Below are 19904 nucleotides of genomic sequence, written 5' to 3'. Positions count from 1 at the left end.
AGCATTATAATGCACTCAGCTCATGGACGTACTGGAAATTCACAAAGGCACTTTCAGCAGGAACCATGCCAAATGTGTAATTTCTTCAGCCCAGGATTGTGAAGCAAATTGCAGCATCCTTTAATTCTATCCTGGTTAAAGGTCAGCTAACTCAGAACACAGGCTGCATGGTGGCTCAGTAGTTAGCACAGTTGCCTCATAGCACAAAGGACCGGAGTTCGATTCTAGCCTCAACCAACTGTCTGTGCGCAGTTTGCATGCACTCCCAGTATTGGCATGGGTATCTTCAGGATGCTCTGATGGCCTCAGTCCAAAAACGTGCAGATTAGCTGGATTGGCTATGCTAAATTGCTCATAATGTGCAGGTTAGGTGGACTAGCCATGGGAAATGCAGCATTACAGGGATAGGGTAGAGGGTGGCTCTGAGGGGATACTCTTTGGAGGGTCACTGTAGACTCAGTGGGTCAAATGGCCTGTTTCCGTACTGTAGGGATTCTTATTTTATACACAAGAGATAAGCAACCAAACTAAATTAATGTCTCTTACCTTTTGGGCACAGATCACTACTCCTATAATACAACATCAAGGCCTGATCCTGGTGTTTGTATTCCAGGGTCATTGCTTTTGGATTTCCAAATGATGCTGCTTCGTTACCCGAGACCAAGCAGACAGCGCTGTTTTTACAGTCAGGTACACCCGTTACTGCTGCACATATATTAAGGTGATAGGTCCTTCCTTTAAAGTTGACCTGAAGGATCATGAATAGTGTCAATTAGTTGTGTTATGATAGCAAATTAATGAGACTATTCTGCATGAAAGAGACTTTTCATATTCAAATATTGCCCGTATGTTAAAAATCAGACACCATATTGCCTTCCAGTAGTGACTTGTTAGTTAAAATTAAATTGGAAGAACTAAACTAAAACCTCAGGAAACCAAAAGTGGAAGCACGATAGGGAGTAAAAATGATAGCGAGAGAGTCTTTAGTCATTTAAAAAAAGGGAAAGAACAAGTGTGCTGGTTTTCTTGAAAAAGAGAATAGGGAGTTAATAAGGAAATGGCATATTCAATGATTAGATATTTTACTTCTCTTCATTTGAGAATAGCAAAAATAGTGCAATAATAGCTACAATCAGGAGGTGGAAAACAAAAAGAGGAACTTGGTGAAATTACAATCCCTGTGGAAGTGGTAATAAGCAAACTGTTGAACTCTCTGTTTAAGTCCTTGGGTCATGATGAACTTTATCCTAGAGTTAAATCTTCCCTCGGTTTAATACTTTGCTAATTTGACAAACTTTGCTAGATTTTGGAAAAGTTTCATTAGCCTGGGAATCAGCAAATATAATCCCTGTGTTCAAGAAGGGAGAAAGGCCAAAAACAATTTTACATGTCAGTTAACTCAATGTCTGAAAAAGGGGGAAAAAAAAAAATCATTATTGATGTTATCAGCTGGGTACATTTTTTAACAAAATAAAAGTAAAGGTAACTGGGAAGAGTCAACATGGTTTTGAGAAAAAGAAATTATGTTTAACCAAGTTATTAGAATTCTTTGAAGGAGTAATGCGTTTTGGATAAAAAGCCTATTGATGTACTGTATCTAATTTCCAGAAAGCATTTGACAATCTTCCACATACAATATTATTTCACAAAGTAGGAATTTGTCCCAACTAGGAAACAAAAATTGGGGCCTCATTTCTATTTTTAAAATAAAGCGATCAACTATAGCGCACAATTTTTAAAACAGTATGCATAACTCACTCCCATTCACCCTGCTCTTGTACATCTTACCATTGAGCGGATCATTTCACATTGCTACTTATTAACTTCATTTGTGATCCACCTGGTCTCTACTTAGCCATATCCTTGGCTTTCTTAGTTCTTTCATTCATCTTTATGTTGTCTGTAAATTTCAATATTATGCCTCCTTTACTTAAACTTCAGTTTGTTACGCATTAGCTTTCTATAATTAATCCATTACCTGGTATTTCCCTCCTGTTAAAACAGACAGATTGAAGGTGTGATGTAACTGTTGATCAAATAGTGAACAGCCAGATGTAATCACTGAATCTGGACACACCAGTGGAGTTGCCCATTCAAACACAAAGCTACATTCTGATTTTCTCATCATTTTTGGTCTTCCCTGGCGAGAAGAAATCACAGAATGGATCAGCATTTCAACACATGAAATTTAATATCACCTTTTCACATTATCACAACATAATATTAGGTAATGGTGTAGATATACAAAGACAAAATAACACCAAAATCTAAGCTTTGTATCTGGTTATTTACATAAAGCTAGAACATATCAATCATTACTCAAAAGGATAATACAAGCCTTTGACTGTTACCCACTTGATTTTGATTTATATTAGACTTTATACTGATTACAAAACAGTCAAGCAAATTTCTTACCAAGTCTACACCCTTGACACAATGGAATACTATGAGGGAGTCATAAGTCAATTTAGGATCTGTTTGACAGGTAACATTGGTTGTGAAAGAAATGTAGACGTCCTGAGTTGCTGAATTAATTTGTGGAGGTGCAGAAGCATAACCAATTGCCTACAACAACAAAAAAGCAAGTTATTGAAACTGAAATGTTAGCATTCATTTACAATGTATCATTTTCTTCAGCTGCAGCGCTTTGGTCTGAATCATTCTTGTAAACAATGTCAGCACATCATAAGACTATGGTCAAATATACAATTGAAAGATTGAAATTATTGCAAGTGTAATTATTGCATCCAAGTGAATAACATATATCCTCAATGAAAGAACCTAAATGTATTCTTCTTCAATAAAGGCATACCCCTCTTCAACTTTCATTAATATAGACTTCACAAAAATCAACAGAGACACTGCACAGGAACAAAAATCTGATACTGATCTACAGATGTGCTATAATAGGCGGCTGAAAGCTTGGATTAAGAGTTAGATCTTAAGAAATATCTTGAAGGAAACAAGAGATATGTGGAGAGGAAAGTTTTAGGAAAGGAATTCTAGAGCTAAATGCTGAAGTTGAAGGCAGATCTGTCATTTGCAAAGTGATGAAAAACTGGGAAGACTAACTGGAGCACCCAGACTTCAGGATGGTAGCACCATAAGAGGTTGCAGAGCTAGGACAGAGCAAGGTCCTGCTGTACAGAGAGGAGGGCAAAGCGTACAGCAATAGCAATTGGAGATTTGATAGTAAGGGCACAAAAAGGCACTTCTTTCGCCACAAGGTGCTATGTTGCCTCCCTGGTGCAAGGGTCACAGGTGTCTAAGAGTGTACAGGACATCCTGAAATGAGAGGATAAATAGACAATATTGGCACAAATACAGAGCTAGGAAGAGTGACAAGGTTCTGCAACAAGTCAGGGAGTTAGGTAGTAAACTAAAAATCAGGACCTTTAGGGTAGTAATCACAGGATTATTCCACATCCTACTGAGGCTGGGAACAGAGACATAGCACAATAGAACACGTGGTCAAAAAGCTGGCTTCAGATATTTGGATCTTTGGAAGGTCTCCAAGGGAAGGTGGAAGCTGAACAAGGACAGGTTTCACCTAAACTGGAGGGGCACCAATATCTTGGCAGGGAGGTTGGATAGTGTCACTTGGGAGGGTTTAATCTAATGTGGCAGGAATGTGGTAATTGTAGCAGCAATACAAAGAGTCAGGAATAAGGTAAGAAAAAGAATAAGCCTAAGAACAAGGTAAATATTGCCAACAGGAAGAGCAGTCGGGAGAGATTGCGGAGTTCAGCAGATTTGGAGGTTGGGCTGGATTTGCTTCAATACTAGTAGTAGAACAGGTAAAATGGATGAACTTAGAGCCTGGATTAACGCATGCAATTATGATATTGTTGGCATCACAGAGACACGGTTGAAAGAGGGGCAGGATTGGCAGCTTAACGCTCGGGATATTGATGTTTTAGACGAGACAGAGGACAACGCGAGAGGGGTATGGGAGTTGCATTACTGGTCAGGCAGTATATCAAAGCTGTGTTGATGAAGGACACCATGGAGGGGCAGCAAGGCATTATCGTTAGAACTCAGGCTTAGGAAGGGTGCAATTGCAATGCTGGGATTGTATGACAGACCTCCTAGCAGGAGATAGAGGAAGAAATATTTAGTCAGATTTTGGAAATAATGGTTGTGGCGGGTGGTTTTAACTTTCCTCATTGATTGCAATTCACTTCTTGCCAGGGGTTTGGATAGGGATTAGTTTGTTCATTGTGTCCAGGAGGGTCTTTTTGAAACAGTATCTGGATAGTCCAATGAGTGAGGGGGCCATACTGGACCCAGTATTGGGGAAGAAGCCCGTCCAGGTGATCAAAGCTTCAGTGGGAGCACATTTTGGGAATAGTGACTGTAATTCCCAAAGTTTTCAGATACCTACAACGACACGAGTGAACTTCAGATGAAGGGAGAATAAATTGTAAAAGTTTAGTTAGGACCGGATAGATGTTGTGCTGTAGCTGTATGATGTGGGAGCTGGCTGATCCCATTGTGAACAACAGTGACATATGTAGCAAGTGTTGGTTGCTGGAAGAACTCCAGAACAGAATTGATGATCTGGAATCTGAGCTTCAAACTCTGCGGCACATCCGGGAGGGGAAAAGAGTTACCTGGAGACTGTTAGGAGGCTGTCATACCTGGGAGATTTAGTAATTAAATTGAGTGTTCAGGGAAAGAGTGTGAGATTAAGGGACCTCAGCCCTTGACCTTGTCAAACAGGTATGAGATTCTTGCTTCCTGTACGGATGAGAGAAAGGGCTATAGACAGGATGAGCCAGCTGATCATGGCACCATGGTGCAGAAGGCTATTCAAGAGGGGGAAGCAAAAAAGACTAGTTGTTATAGGGGATTCTATAATTAGGGGACAGATAATATCCTTCGCAAGCTGGATCAGAAGACCCACATGGCATGTTGCCTGCCCAGTGCCAGAGTGCAGGACTTCTCCGACCAGCTTGAAAGGATATTGGAGCTGGAGGGAGAGGATCCAGTTGTTGGGACTAACAACATAGGCAAAGCTAGGTGGAAGACCTGTTTGGGGATTATCAAGCACTAGGAAGGAAATTGAAGTACAGGTCCTCAAGGGTCATGATCTCAGAATTACTGCCGGAGTCACGTGCCAATTGGCATAGGGCTAAGAAAGTTAGGGAAGTAAACACGTGGCTAAGGGATTGGTGTGGGAAAGAGCGATTCCATTTCATGGGGCATTGGCATCAGTTTTGGAACGGGGGTGGTGGTGGAGATATGTACTGTTGGGATGGTCTCCACCTGAACCGATCTGGAACCAGTGTTCTTGCATAAAGGATACAAAGGGTGGTCATGGTCAGTAGGACTTTAAAATTGAGTCGGGGGGAGGGGGGGGGGGTGAAGGGAGGGAGTGAAAGCGACGGAGTATGGAGTTAACTGGAAAGCAGCATAGCATGCGTGCTGGTGATTTTAAGCTCGGGGCAGACTAGGAATGCAGCAAACAAAGGAAGGAAAACTTAAGCCATCTTATGATTTCCAATGTCTCTAATAATAACTTAGCATTAAGGCACTTTACCTGAACACTGGTATTTGTAGCAAAGTAGATGAACAAACGGCACAAATCATGAATGATTATGATGTGGTAGGCATCTGATGCAGTTGCAGGGGGTTCAGGACTGGCAGCTAAACATTAGAGGATTTACAACTTATCGAAAAGACAGGGAGACGGGCAGAGGGGGCAACATTGCCTTGTTAGTTAGGAATGAAATTAAATCTATGGCACTGAATGGTATAAGGGCAGATGGTGTGCAGTCTGTGTGGGTGGAGTTGAGAAACCATGAAGGCAAAAAACCAAAATGGGAGTTATGTACAGACCTCCCAACAGTGGTCAAGACCAAGGACACAAGATGCACTGGGAAATAGATAGGGCGTTCAGAAAAGGCAAGGCCATGTGATCATGGGGAACTTCAATACGCAGGTGGACTGAGTGAATAATGTTGCCAGTGGATTCAAAGAAAGGGAATTCATGGAATGCTTACAGGATGGCTTTTTGGAACAGCTTGTGAGCAGGCTTTTTTGGTCCAGCTTGTGAGCAGGCTTTTTTGGTCATGCTATGTAATGAGCCAGACGTTATAAAAGATCTAAAGTAAGGAACACTTAGGAGGCAATGATCATAATATGAGGAGAAACTGAGGTCTGCAGATGCTGGAGATCATTGCTGGAAATGTGTTGCTGGAAAAGCGCAGCAGGTCAGGCAGCATCCAGGGAACAGGAGAATCGACGTTTCGGGCAGAAGCCCTTCTCCTGAAGAAGGGCTTATGCCCGAAACGTCGATTCTCTTGTTACCTGGATGCTGCCTGACCTGCTGCGCTTTTCCAGCAATGATCATAATATGGTCGAGTTCAGTCTCGAGTTTGAAAAGGAAGGCAAAATCAGATGTAATGGCTTTACAGTTAATTAAGAGATAATTACAGGGGCACAAGTAGGGAACTGACGAAAATCGACAAAGCAGAGCCTAGCAAGGAAGACAGTAGAGCAACAATGGCAGGAGTTTCTGATTGTATGGAGGACACAGTATAGAGGTTCATCCCAAAGAAAAAGAAAGAATATCTGGGGTGGGGAAGAATTAGACAACCACAGCTGACAAAGGAGGTCAGGAAATGTAACAAAGAAAACCAGAGAGCCTATAAAGTGGCCAGAGCACTGGGAAATCAGACGATCGATCGACCAACCAACCAACCAGGGGATAACAGAGAAATAAGGAAGCAGATCAAATATGAAGATAAGCTAGCCAGTAATCTTAGAAATGATAGTTAAAGTTTATTTTAATAAATAAGAAACAAGAGGCAAAAGTAGACATTAGGCCACTCCAAATTGATGCTGGAAGGCTAGTGATGGGAATAAGGAAATAGCTGAAGAACTTAAGTACTCTGCATCAGTCTTCAGTGGAAGACATAAGTAATATCCCAACAATTAAGGAGAGTCAGGGAGCAGTGTTGAGTATGATAGCTATTACAAAAGAGAAAGTGTTAGAAAAGCTAAAAAGGTCTAGAAATTGATAAATCTCCTGGCCCTGATGGGAACATCCTAGAGTTCTGAGGGAGATGGCTGAGGAAATGGCGGAGGTGTTGTTTGTAATCTTTCAAAAGTCACTCGAGTCAGGGAAAGTCCCAGATGATTGGAAAATCGCTTTGTAACCCCCTTGTTCAAGAAAGGATCAAGACAAAGATGGAAAATTATAGGCTGATTAGCCTAACCTTGGTTGTTGGTAAAATGCTAGAATCCATCGTTAAGGATGTGATTTCTAAATTCTTGGAAGTGCAGAGTCAGATTAGAACAAGTCAGCATGCACTTAGTATGGGGAGGTTGAGAGTGATAAACCGGTTAGAATTCTTCGAAGAGGTAACAAGTAGGTTAGACCGGGAAAACCCTGCAGATGTTATCCACCTAGACTTCCAAAAGGCCTTTGATAAGGTGCCTCACAGGAGGCTGCTGAGTAAGGGGAGGGCCCATGGTGTTCGAGATGAGCTATTGGCATGGATTGAGGATTGGCTGTCTGACAGAAAGAGTTGGGATAAAGTTCTTTTTCGGAATGGCAGCTAGTGACAAGTGGTGTCCTGCAGGGTTCAGTGTTGGGGCTGCAGCTGTTCACTTTAGATATTAATGAACTGGATGAAGGGACTGGGGACATTCTGGCGAAATTTGCCGATGATACAAAGTTAGGTGGACAGGCAGATAGTACTGAGGAGGTGGGGAGGCTACAGAAAGATTTAGACATTTTAGGAGTGGTCCAGGAAACGGCTGATGAAATTTACTGAACAAATGCAAGCTCTTGCACTTTGGAAGAATCCAGGCATGGACTATTTTCTAAATGGTGAGGAAATTCCTAAAGCCAAAGTACAAAGGGACCTGGGAGTGCTAGTCCAGGATTCTCTAAAGGTTGACTTGCAAGTCGAGTCAGTGATTAAGAAACAAATGTAATGTTGTCATTTATCTCAAGAGGGTTGGAATGTAAAAGCAGCACTGTGCTTCTGAGACTTTATAAAGCTCTAGTTAGGTCCCATTTAGAATACGGTGTCCAATTTTGGGCCCCACATCTCAGGAAGGACACACAGGCACTGGAGCGTGTCCAACGGCGATTCACATGGATGATCCCTGGAATGGTAGGCCTAACGTAAGATGAACATTTGAGGATCCTGGGATTGTATTTATTGGAGTTTAGAAGGTTGTGGGGAGATCTAATACAAACTTAGAAGATAATGCATGGCTTAGAAAGGGTGAATGCTGGGAAACTGTTTCCATTAGACAGGGACACTAGGACCTGGGGACACAGCCATAAAATTAGAGGGGATCAATGTAGAATGGGAATGAGGGGGCACTTGTTCAGACAGAGTGGTGGGCCTGTGGAATTTATTGCCATGAAGCGCAGTGGAGGCCAGGATGTTAAATGTCTTCAAGGAAGAGATGGATAAATTCTTGATTTCGCAAGGAATTAAATGGCTACAGGGAGAGTGCAGGTAAGTGGAGTGGAAATGCCCAGCAGCCATGATTAAATGCCAGAGTGGAGTCAATGGGCTGAATGGCCTTACTTCCACTCCGATGTCTTATGGACTTTTGGAGAAGGCCAACTACAATTGAATTAGTCAAGAACTGAAGAACGTGGATTGGGAGCAGCTGTTTAGGGTAAATTCATATCTGACATGTAGGAGTCTTTTAAAGACTACTGGTCAGAGTGCAGGACATGTGATTCCTGTAAAAAAAAAAGGACAGGGATGTCAGGATTCAGGAACCTTGGATGACAAAAAAAATCAGCTTAGTCAAAACAAAAAGGTATACTTAAGGTTTACCCAACTGAAAACAGATAAAGTCCTTGAAGGAACATAGCAAGCAGGAATGAGCTTAAATGGGGAGTTTGGAGAACTAAAAAGGGGCTATAAAACATCCTTGGCCAGCAGGATTAAGGAGAATCAGAAAGCATTTTACACATATTAGGAAGGTAGCTAAGATAAAGTAGGCCCACTCAAGGATAAAAGGAGGGAGATGATGTTGTAAACAGAGGAAATGGGTGAGATCCTTAATGAATATTTTACATCAGTATTCATTAAAGAGGGGCACGTGACGAATGCAGGGGTTAGGGAAAGGTGTGTGAATACTCTGGGGAAGATCAACATAATGAGGAAACAGCATTGGGGTCTTGAAATGCATTAAGGTAGACAAGTCCCTCGGGTCAGATGGGATCAATCTCAGGATACTGTGGGAGGCAAGGGAGGAAATAGCTGAGAGCAGATAACTTTGCATCCCCTATCACCTCAGGCAAGGTTCCAGAGGATGGGAGAATGGCCAAGTTGTTCCTTTGTTACAGAAAGAAAACAGATAATCAAGGTAATACAGGCATCAGTGGTAGGGAAGCTGTTGGAGAAGATCTTGAGAAAGAATTTACTCACATTTGGAAACAAATGGTCTTGTTAATGACAAGCAGCATGGATTTGTGTAGGGAAAGGTCATGTCTCACCAACTTGATTGATTTTAAGGTAGTGACAAGAATGATCGTTAAGGGAAGAGCAGCGTATATTGTACAAATGGATTTTACTAAGTCACTTTAAAAGGTTTCTCATAGCAGGCTGGTACAAAAGATAGAGTTTCATAGGATCAGAGGTTTGTTGGCTAGATAGATACAAACCTGGCTTGGTCATAGAAGATGAAAGGGTACTTTCTGCAACAGAGGAGATCAGTAACTAGGGATGCTCCACAGGGGTCAGTGCTGGGACCTTGGTTGTTTGCAATATACATACATAAATGATCTGGAGGAAAATGTAGGTGGCCTGATTAGTAAGTTTGACCTGGAAATGTGTTGCTGGAAAAGCGCAGCAGGTCAGGCAGCATCCAGGGAACAGGAGAATCAACGTTTCGGGCATAAGCCCTTCTTCAGGAAGTAAGTTTGACGCCAAAGTTGCAGATAGTGAGAAGGATTGTCAAAGAATACAGCAGGATATAGACAGATTGCCAATTTGGAAGAGAAATGACAAATGGTGTTTAATCCTGACAAATGTGAGAAGATGCATTTTGGAGGATCAAATTCAGATGTGAATTATACTATAAATGCCAGAATGCTTAAGAGTGTTGACAGGGGGGATTGGGGTGAACGGGTCTACGGATCCCTCAAAGTGACACAATAGGTAGAGAAGATCGTCAAGGAGGCATATAGCATGTTCGCTCTCATTGACCAGGATATCAAATATAAAAGTTAACAAGTTACGTTACAGCTTTATAAAACTTTAGTTAGACCACATTTTGAATAGTGTGCACAATTCTGGTCACCACACTGAAGAGGATGTAGATGCTTTACCAGGACGTTGTCTGGTCTAGAGGATTTTATAACCTACAAAGTTAAGCAGCGTAATTAGGGTGGATAGTCAGAGGCTTTTTCCCCAGGGTGGTAAGGTCAACTACAAGAGGGCACAGGTTTAAGGTGGTGCTGTGAGGAGGGGTGGAGTTTAGGTGAGAAGTGCAGGAAGTTCTTTTTCCAGAGGGTGACAGGTGAATGGAATGAATACCCAGTGGAGGTGGTGGACGCAGACATGTTAGCAATGTTTAAGGCAATGTTTGATAGTCAGATGAACACGAGGGATAGACACCACATATGGTCAATAATTAGCATATCTAAATAAGGACTAGGAGTCAGCACAGGCAAAGGGCCTGTTCCTGTGCTATATTGCATTGCAAGGTCAAGGGGAAAGTTGAAAATAAGAAGAACTTTAAGAATCAAGGCAATGCTGGACCTGGGGCCAGTCTAGATAATGGAGTGAGAAGCCAGCAAAAATTGATTATAGGAAGGATGTGGAAGCAATGGAAAGGGTGTAGAGGAGATTTACCAGGATGTTACCAGGGAAGGTCTTATGAGGAAAGGCTGAGGGACTTGAGATTGTTTTCATTAGAGAGAAGTTTAAGAGGTGACTTAATAGAGGCTGACAAAATGATCAGAGGATTAGATAGAGTGGACAGTGAAAACCTTTTATCCTTGGATGGTGGATGGCTAGCACGAGAGGACATAACTTTAAATTGAGGGGTGATAGATAAAGGACAGATTTCAGACAGATTCTTTACTCAGAGTAGCAAGGGCATGGAATGCCTTGTCAGCAACAGGGGTAAACTCACCAACTTTAAGGGCATTTAAATGGTCATTAGATAAACATATGGATGATAATGGAATAGTGTATGTTATATGGGTTTCAATCAACGGAGGTAAAAACAATGACTGCAGAAGCTGCAAACCAGATTCTGGATTAGTTGTGCTGGAACAGCACAGCAGTTCAGGCAGCATCCAAGGTATATGGGTTTCAGATTGGTTTCACAGGTTCACGTAGAGGGCCGATGGGCTTGTACTGCGCTGCAATGTTCTATGATCCAAGTTAAGAGAAGGGTGAAGTTTAAGATGAGGTTAAGTTTACGAAAACTGGGAGGTTAACCTGAAAAGCATTGGAGCCTACAGGTAACAAAGGTATGACTGAGGTTTGCAGCAACAGGCAAGTTGAGACAGAAACAGAGGTGAGTGAGTTTACTAGGGCGAGGGTTGGAAAATCAGCTCAGTGTCAATAAGACACTAAGGTCATGAATAGTCTGGTTCAGTCTTAAACAACAGCTAGGACGATGTCTGAAAGGTCTTCCTAATACTTTCGCAAACAGCACACTACCCTATTATCTAATCTCAGTGTGCACTGTCCGAAGTGATGTCCTTCGGATGAGATTTTAAACAGAATAAACCAGTGGTTCAGATTGATGTTAAGATCTTACAGCACAGTGAACAAACAAGGATTCGCTCAGATACAGACCACTAGTTCTACCTCAGACAGCTAAATATTTAATATTACTATGAGGGGCATTGCTATACATAAAATGATTGACTCAATTTTCCAGAAGTATTATTATTTACACGAAGCATCACGAGTCATCTCAACTGATCACAGCATTACATAAATAATGTCAATTTTTTTCAGCCTAGTTCCTTTAGTTCTTTTATTCACATCAAATAGTTAGAGGTCATTGAACACATTTTAATGGCCTTTAACAAAACTAGATGTATGGAAGTTTAGTAAACAGTATATTCTCATTCCTTCTGCCTTCTAATATTTGAACGATATCAGTGATTAGCATCAACTTAGAGTCGAGATCTACATAACAGGACCATCGACGTGTCAAAAACAACCTTACTACTCTCATTCCATTTTCCAGCACTTGGCCCATAACCAAGCATTTCTTAGCACTGCAGGTACACAAATATTTCAGATGTTGAGGGTTTCTGCCTTAACAAGGTTTGCATGAAGTTCCAGAATCCTACCACCCTCATCTCTAAACCTTCTCCCTCTCCTCTTCAATCTATTCCCCTGGTTACTAATCTCTCCAAGGGGAGAGAGATCCTATGTATCTAAGGCACTCATCTTTATACATCTCAATCATGTCCCCTCTCAATCTTTTCTTCAACTATAAAGAGAACCACCACAGTAAATCTCTTCATAATTAAAACTCTAGCCCAAGCAACATCTTGGTAAATCTCTTTTGCACCCTCTCCAGTGCAATCACATGCCTCCTATGTGGATTCCAGGACTGCACACTATAGTCTAGCTGTGGTCTCACTAGTTCTAACATAACATCCCTGCTTTTAAACCCCATGCCTCAATTAATAAAGGCAGGTATACCATAAGCTGTCTTAAACATTTATTCACCTGCCAAGTTAAGGGACTCAAGCACAAGCACACCAAGGTCCTGCTGCTCCTGTACTTCCCTGGTTCCTACCGTTTATCATGTGTTCCCTTGTAAAGTGCATCACCTCTCATTTATCCAGGCTGAATTCCTTTTGCCACTTATCAACCCATCTACCTGTAATCTAAGGTTTTCTTCCCTATTATTTACAACCATGCCAATTTTTGCATCATCTGCAAACTTCCTGATCAACCCTCCCACATTCAAGATTAAGTCATTTATATAAAGCACAACCAGCAAGGGTCCTAACACTGACCCCTGCAGAACCCAATGGACAGAATTCCAATCAAACATCCCTCAACCTTCTGCTTCCAACCACTCAACCAATTGTAGATCCCAATTTGCCAAATGACTTTGGATCCTATTGGTTCTTCACTTCACTAGCAATCTCCCATGTGGGCCCTCAAAAGCCTTGAAGTCCAAATAGTCTACACCAAAATCATCAGCCTCCTCTACATACCTAGTCACATCTTCAAAAAAATTAAATTAAAAATCGGTCAGACATGACCTCCCCTGAACAAAACCATGTCAACTGCTCTTGATTAATTCTTGCCTCTCCAAATGTCGGTTAATTCCGTCCCTCAGAATTACTTCCAATTGTTTCCCCACCACTAAAGTTAAACTGACTGGCCTCCAGTACCCTGGTTTGTCCCTTGCTCCTTTCGAAGGATGGTACCATATTAGCTGTCCTCCAGTCTTCTGGCATCTCTTTTAGCTAGAGAAGAATTTAGAGCCACTACCAACACCCTGCTATTCCCTCCTTTGCCTCACTCAACCTGGGATACATTTCAACTGGATTTTGGGATTTATCTGCTTTTAAGCTTGCCAGACTACTTAGAACCTTCCTTCTGTCTATATTAAATTTCTTTAAATATATCACAGTACTTCTCCCCAATTTCTATACCCACATTAATGGTGATACAAATTAAAATTTAGAACACTTTCCTCTAGCTCCACACACAAATTACCACTTTGGTCCTTAATAGACCCTACTCTCTCTTGTTATGCTTTTACCCTGAATGTACCTAGAAGCCAATTCAAGATTTTTCTTTTTTTAAAAACTGCCAGTATCCTTTTACTCTCTAAATTTCCTTAAATTCCCTCTTGCGCATTCTGGACTCCTCTGGAGCTTCTGTATTTCAAGCCCTCGTAATGTGCCTTAAGCCTCCCAAGGTCTCTTAATCCAATTCTGTATATCCCTCAACATCAGTGTTCACAGGATTTGATGGTCCCACTTTCTTTATTGAAAGATTTTGGCCACTGTTCTGAGAAAGATTTAGCTGGAAATATCTGCTTTAAGTCCACTCTGGCAAAATCATGTCTGATCTTATTAAAATCAGCTTTTTCCATGGTTTAGAACTTGAGTTCAGACCTATCCTTGTCCTTTTCCATTACAAGCTTGAATTTAACAGTTATTCTTCCCCATTGATATTTCAACTACTTACCTAGCTTTGCTACTTATAATTAAGTCTAGACCTCTTCCTCTCTTCTGGTAATGTCTTTTTTTTCAAACCTTCACTCAAGGGGTAAGCCAGGGCCTCAGCTTAACACTTTATCCAAAACAAACCACCAAATCCTACAGGACAGCTTTTCTTCAGTTGGACTTCACACTTACATCTCAGGGTGCAGCTTAAACACAACCATCTGACTCAGACAAGGACTGCTGAGCTGGGGCTGATACCTTGACTAGCTGCTGCCACCAATAAGAGAAAACCCTCAACTTAAGGAAACTGTCTTTAACACTAAACACACATGACAAAAGGCAAGGACAATTATTCAATAAACTTCTCGATTACTTTGACAAAGCAAAAGGCATGAAGTGAGTGAAAATTCAGTTGATATATTTATTGTCAAGCAAGCCTTTAAGAAGGCACCAGATGAGAATATCAGACAATAATCCTCCTTGAATGCCATATTAATTTATCTACATGGTTTTTCAGAGTGAATAGATTGAGGCGCTCCAAGTGGTTCAATTTTGGGGTCCTTTTGGATAATGAGAGAGAATATGGAGAAATTCCAACATAGTGACCACAGTCACAAGCATGGCTTCAAGCAAGGAGACAGCATGCTACTTGTTAAATTGTGCTTCCTTTTCCATAAAGACAGCAAGATTAATCTTGAAAAGGTTGACATTTCTAACTTTCTCTTCCCTCTTTCACTGAAAAAAACAATGAATTGGGCTCACCACTAGAATGTAAAATGCAATGAAATTTGAGAGAACTTTTGATGTTCAGTTGGAAGCTGAATAAAATCCACAATGAAATTTGGGACACCCTTTAAAATGTACCTGCACAATTACATCTCAGTCATGTTCCAACATATTGTTTTCAGATGAGTGTACACACACACACACACACACACACACACACACAGGATTTAACTTACCACAGGTGGCCCATTTACAGGATCCATGCACACAGCTGAACCAGGAGGACAGTCAACCCCTGGGATAGGATTTAGTGGTTGGCAAAGGTTGATGTAAAAATCAGGAGTGTCATCTTGACTATCATCAACAATATCTTCATCTTCTGCAGAATAATACCCAGTCTTCTGGATCAGAGGACTTAAATCAATAATCGAGCTTCCATTCTTCACCGAACATCTCACCTAGCCAGCAAACCAGAAAGGACAAGGAAAATGACAACCAAGTTACTTTGTAATAGCAAAGAAAACATTGCTAGTTTATTTAGTGGATAGATAACTGCCTTTACTTATCTAAACAAAGTTAAGTGGCAAAAGTGAAAAATTCATCTAAGTTAACAATTAGATAAATTAAAGGAAAGCCTGAAAGAGAACAGGTCCAAGAAAAGCTTAAATTTACTGCGAACAATTAAGTAGAAATACGTGCAGTTTCTAAGGTTATTGGTTATAAAGATTTTGTAAAAACGCTACCTCATGTTCACAGGCCAGCTGTGTATGCCAAGAAAAATAATGGGTGCATGTCTGCTCATCTGAAGCCACCAGTACAGGTCCAGTATTTGCTCCGGCAAATGTGCCGCAGACAAAACTGAAGATACTTCTGTGATGCAGGTTAGGGTTACTGGAGCAGATATCACCTCCACTATATGTGAGCCTCAACACCTGATCTACATAAGTCACTTCTGTATTGAAACGCCCTGCATTGATTGCATGATCTTCTTGAATACACACACCTGCAAAAGGTCACAAACATTACTGGTTTTCAAATGAAATAGCAAACAAAAAAAAGTTCCTAAATATGTTAACGATGATTATTAAATAAATGTAGTGAACATTGCACAAAGTATTGGGCATAATACTTGCATTATTCACATCAGTTGCAGTCTACGCTTTGGAAAGTTTATATATTAAAAACTTTACCCAAACAGTGGAGTCACACCAACAGCCTTCACTGCTGCCATGCCAGGTGGTGTGAAGTGCACATAGTCTGATCAAGACTTCTCCAATATACAACCCTCAGGCCAATTGTAATTGGTTCCCCTTAAACCTTTGCAATCTTTGGCCTAGATTTCCATTGCTATCTGGACCTGGCATGTTGTCTAATTTAGTTTGGCCAATTTTCTGTCAGGCCTGATTTCTCTGCCTATGGTCAATTTAGAATCTTCAATTTTGGACCTGTGATACCAACATGCCACAAGTGAATTGAAAAAAGATTGGAAAAAGAACCAGAGGGTCATAAGGAAACATTTTATGATTATGATCTGTAACAGCTTGCATGAAAGGAAAGTTTAAGGATGTTGAGTAATTTCAGAATTGAATTCAATAAAAGTCAGAAGGGATTAAGTTTACCCACCACAGGAAAATACAGATGAGTGGTATTAATTAAATAGCTCGCCTAAAGAACACAACAGGCAGGTGTGGGCGGCACGGTGGCACAGTGGTTAGCACTGCTGCCTCACAGCGCCAGAGACCCGGGTTCAATTCCCGCCTCAGGCGACTGACTGTGTGGAGTTTGCATGTTCTCCCCGTGTCTGCGTGGGTTTCCTCCGGGTGCTCCGGTTTCCTCCCACAGTCCAAAGATGTGCAGGTCAGGTGAATTGGCCATGCTAAATTGCCCGTAGTGTTAGGTAAGGGGTAAATGTAGGGGTATGGGTGGGTTACGCTTCGGTGGGTCGGTGTGGACTTGTTGGGCCGAAGGGCCTGTTTCCACACTGTAATGTAATCTAAAAATGTGCCATGTGGCCTCCTTGTATACTCAATTACGTTTGCCATAAGTGTAGACAACTGGAACTAGGGCTCACCAGTAATACGGGCATAAAATAACAACATTCTGAGGGGAGCACTTTGAATTCAAAAGGCAATCATCCACCCCCGTACTGCCCAGTCCTAAAAGATTACTTCATTTTGGTAAAGTTTTCATTCTTCGACTCCACTCTCCATTTAAGCGAAGGGGTAATTAAAAACTTTAGTAGGTTAGCTTTTGTTCTACAGGAGTTAGTTGGAATTTAGTTAAATCAGTTCCTTGCTTGATCTAACCAAAAACAAACATTCACTCCAAAAATACTGCAGCACAGCAGGATACAGACTGAGATATAAACAATAACAAATGATCCCTGTATAACAACTTGCAACAACCTAAGGCACCACACAGGAGCATCACTAAATAGGATACTGAGCTGCTTAAAGGACCTATTAATTCAGATGAACACAGGCTTATCAACGAATAGGTTTTAAGTGAGTGCCCTTAAGCAAGTTTGGGGCCAAGGCAACTGCAGCCACCGTCACCAATTTTGGAACTACTTATGATTAGAAATGCACAAAAGTCCAATGAAAGACTGTCATGGCTTAGAGGAGAATTTTGAGGGGCAATGCCATGGAATGACTTAATAAACAAATACAAGAATTCTGATGTCAATATAATGGCTTTAACTTCAGTACCCATTCAATACATACCAACATCATTCCCTGAACATCCAGTATTTTGCACCTTATCACAAATATTAAGGCGAATGAAGTTTCTTCTGATTTTATGATCATATATAGTATAGCCTTGACTTGTTCGCAGTGAATTCAAGTCAAATAAATGGCCTGGATGCAAAAACATGCAGCATTAGAAACAAAGTAATTTAGAACAAACATGTCCAAATCTCTAGATATATTAGAGTACAATATATTAATTTGCTAAGAAAATCAATTCACAAATGCCATGGTGGAAGATAAATCTATAAATTTATCCATAAAGAAAAAAATGTTGAACATAAAACACCACATGAAGTTAGCTGAACCCTGCAACCCACTTTATCAAAGCCTTTGATTTGATGGCTAATATCTGACTAAGCAGATATCTATTATAGAAGTAGGACCCTTGCTTGAAAAAAAATTGTACATGTTAAAATCCTGAAATAAAAACAGGAAACACCCAGTAGGCCAGACACCATATGTGGTAAGAATGAGTTAACATTGCAGATATGGGATCAAGTTTAAAAAAAAGTGTACATTTCAACTCATCTGTTCTCTCCATAACAAACTGATCTGAACATTCCAATTGTTGATTTTGCTTTGGATGGTGCAAGTTATCCAGACTTAGCCTGGATGCTATGTAGGGACCAATTAGTTTCATAAGATTTTGAGATAAAACAGATTTGCTTTCCTGTCAATTTTTTGTGTTTTCTAGACTTATTAGATTTTCCATTTCAGATAACATCTTTTAAGTACTCATTAGTCCAACTGCTGTCAGGAACTCAGTGTGGAGTTTACTGCTTTAAATGTGTGAAACTAAATTTTAAAAAACTTTGAGAACTTAAAATTGTGCTATCATAAAATTCACATTACTGACCTGTAATTGGATTTGTTACAACACACTCATTGTGTACATTTCTGGTTACTGGGCAAGCGAAAGCAGTGAACCACAAAAATGTGTACTCGCAACTTTCAATGGCAGTGATTAAGTCTGGCTTTGTGTTCTGTAAAAAGATAGATACTTGAAATGAAGTTTACCATCTCAATTATTATCTTGTCTTGCAATGATTACAAGACAAAAACCCCTGACATACCTTTTTTTCCAGCAATGTTAAAAGTTCTGTAATATTGAATTATTGCTTTCATGTCATTTTAGATATACACAAAAAGGCTACAGAAAAAGGTACATCAGGACAATTTAACTTCAATTTCTCTCTAATTTTAAGTTGAGATTTGCTACTCCACAATATAGGCATAGAGCAATGAGCTTTAACGGTGTATTTGTCTCCAATCCACATGTTCTAGTACATTGAGCTTGAGATATTTTGCACCCCTGCCACTGGACAGGTGTCTTTGTGGACTTTGTCCACAATTGATTTTGTTCATTCCACCATAGCGTATAGTTACAGGAGGTAAGATCTGCATAACAAAACATAACTCAATAAGGTGACTTAGATAGTCTTTTTTTTCCCCTCTTGATCTCTACTGCAAAAAGTAGCACTAGTACAACATTAATATAAAAAGAACTGTGGATTCTAGTGACCTAAAACAAAAGCAGAAATTGCTGGTGAAACTCAGCAGATCTGGCAGCATCTGTGGGGAGAAAGTAGAGTTAATGTTAAGTCTAATGCTCATCAGAACAATACCATGGAAACACATTCCCATGTCTCTCTCAATCTAGACATGTCCCTTTTTTGTCACCCGAGTCACTACCATGAAACTTACTGCTGCTCTGATGGAGCATGGCAGCGCACTGCCAACAGAATTAAGAAAATATCCTTTGCCCAACATCATACCTCCCCAGAGAACACATACAGGTCAACTCACTCTATAAATAAGGGAATTAACAATTCTACAAAATTAAATTCAATATTTCCTATTACCATTTGACTGTCAATTTTTTTTTAAATCAAGGTTGGAAATATGGAACCCAATATGATTCTTTTACAAGAAATCTCTCATCTGAAGACAGTGCTGAACAGAATACCAAAACTGGTCATACATATTCATGTAACTATCAGTTTTGCATTCCCAGTGGTAGGCATCTACATTGTTAGCAGAGGACAGTGATGCCTATAATCACTACTCCAAGATATCAATAGTGGAAGCAATAGAGTTGCTACAGATTAAACAGGTAGGTTACAGATTAAGTAGAACATCATTTTTGATTCTTGTATCATACAAGAAACAAAGCAAAACATGAGCTGGATAGGAAGTTTTTCCACTGCATAATGCAATTTTGTTTCCTGCAAGCTTTCCATTTCTTATTTTGATTCACCTCAGGATAAAAAGTAACTGAAATA

At 40.5% G+C, this 19904-nt stretch overlaps 1 protein-coding gene across 1 annotated transcript in view; it reads right to left on the bottom strand.

Moving 5' to 3' along the window:
- The window catches only part of igf2r (insulin-like growth factor 2 receptor), a 218934-nt gene that overhangs the window by 35426 nt on the left and 163604 nt on the right, over positions 1-19904 (bottom strand). Inside the window, exons 32-38 of the mRNA XM_043696288.2 lie at positions 18479-18605; positions 17596-17730; positions 15616-15875; positions 15109-15330; positions 2416-2565; positions 1979-2140; positions 547-748 (exon numbers count right to left, since the gene is read on the bottom strand). Of these exons, the coding sequence (XP_043552223.2) occupies positions 547-748; positions 1979-2140; positions 2416-2565; positions 15109-15330; positions 15616-15875; positions 17596-17730; positions 18479-18605 (1258 nt within the window). The remainder of the gene's footprint in view (positions 1-546; positions 749-1978; positions 2141-2415; positions 2566-15108; positions 15331-15615; positions 15876-17595; positions 17731-18478; positions 18606-19904) is intronic.

Source organism: Chiloscyllium plagiosum, unplaced genomic scaffold (genome assembly GCF_037043375.1).
Source record: "Chiloscyllium plagiosum isolate Xiang-an unplaced genomic scaffold, Cpla_swu_hap1 HiC_scaffold_10, whole genome shotgun sequence".
NCBI lineage: Eukaryota > Metazoa > Chordata > Chondrichthyes > Orectolobiformes > Hemiscylliidae > Chiloscyllium > Chiloscyllium plagiosum.
This window is presented reverse-complemented; position numbering and strand designations above follow the sequence as displayed.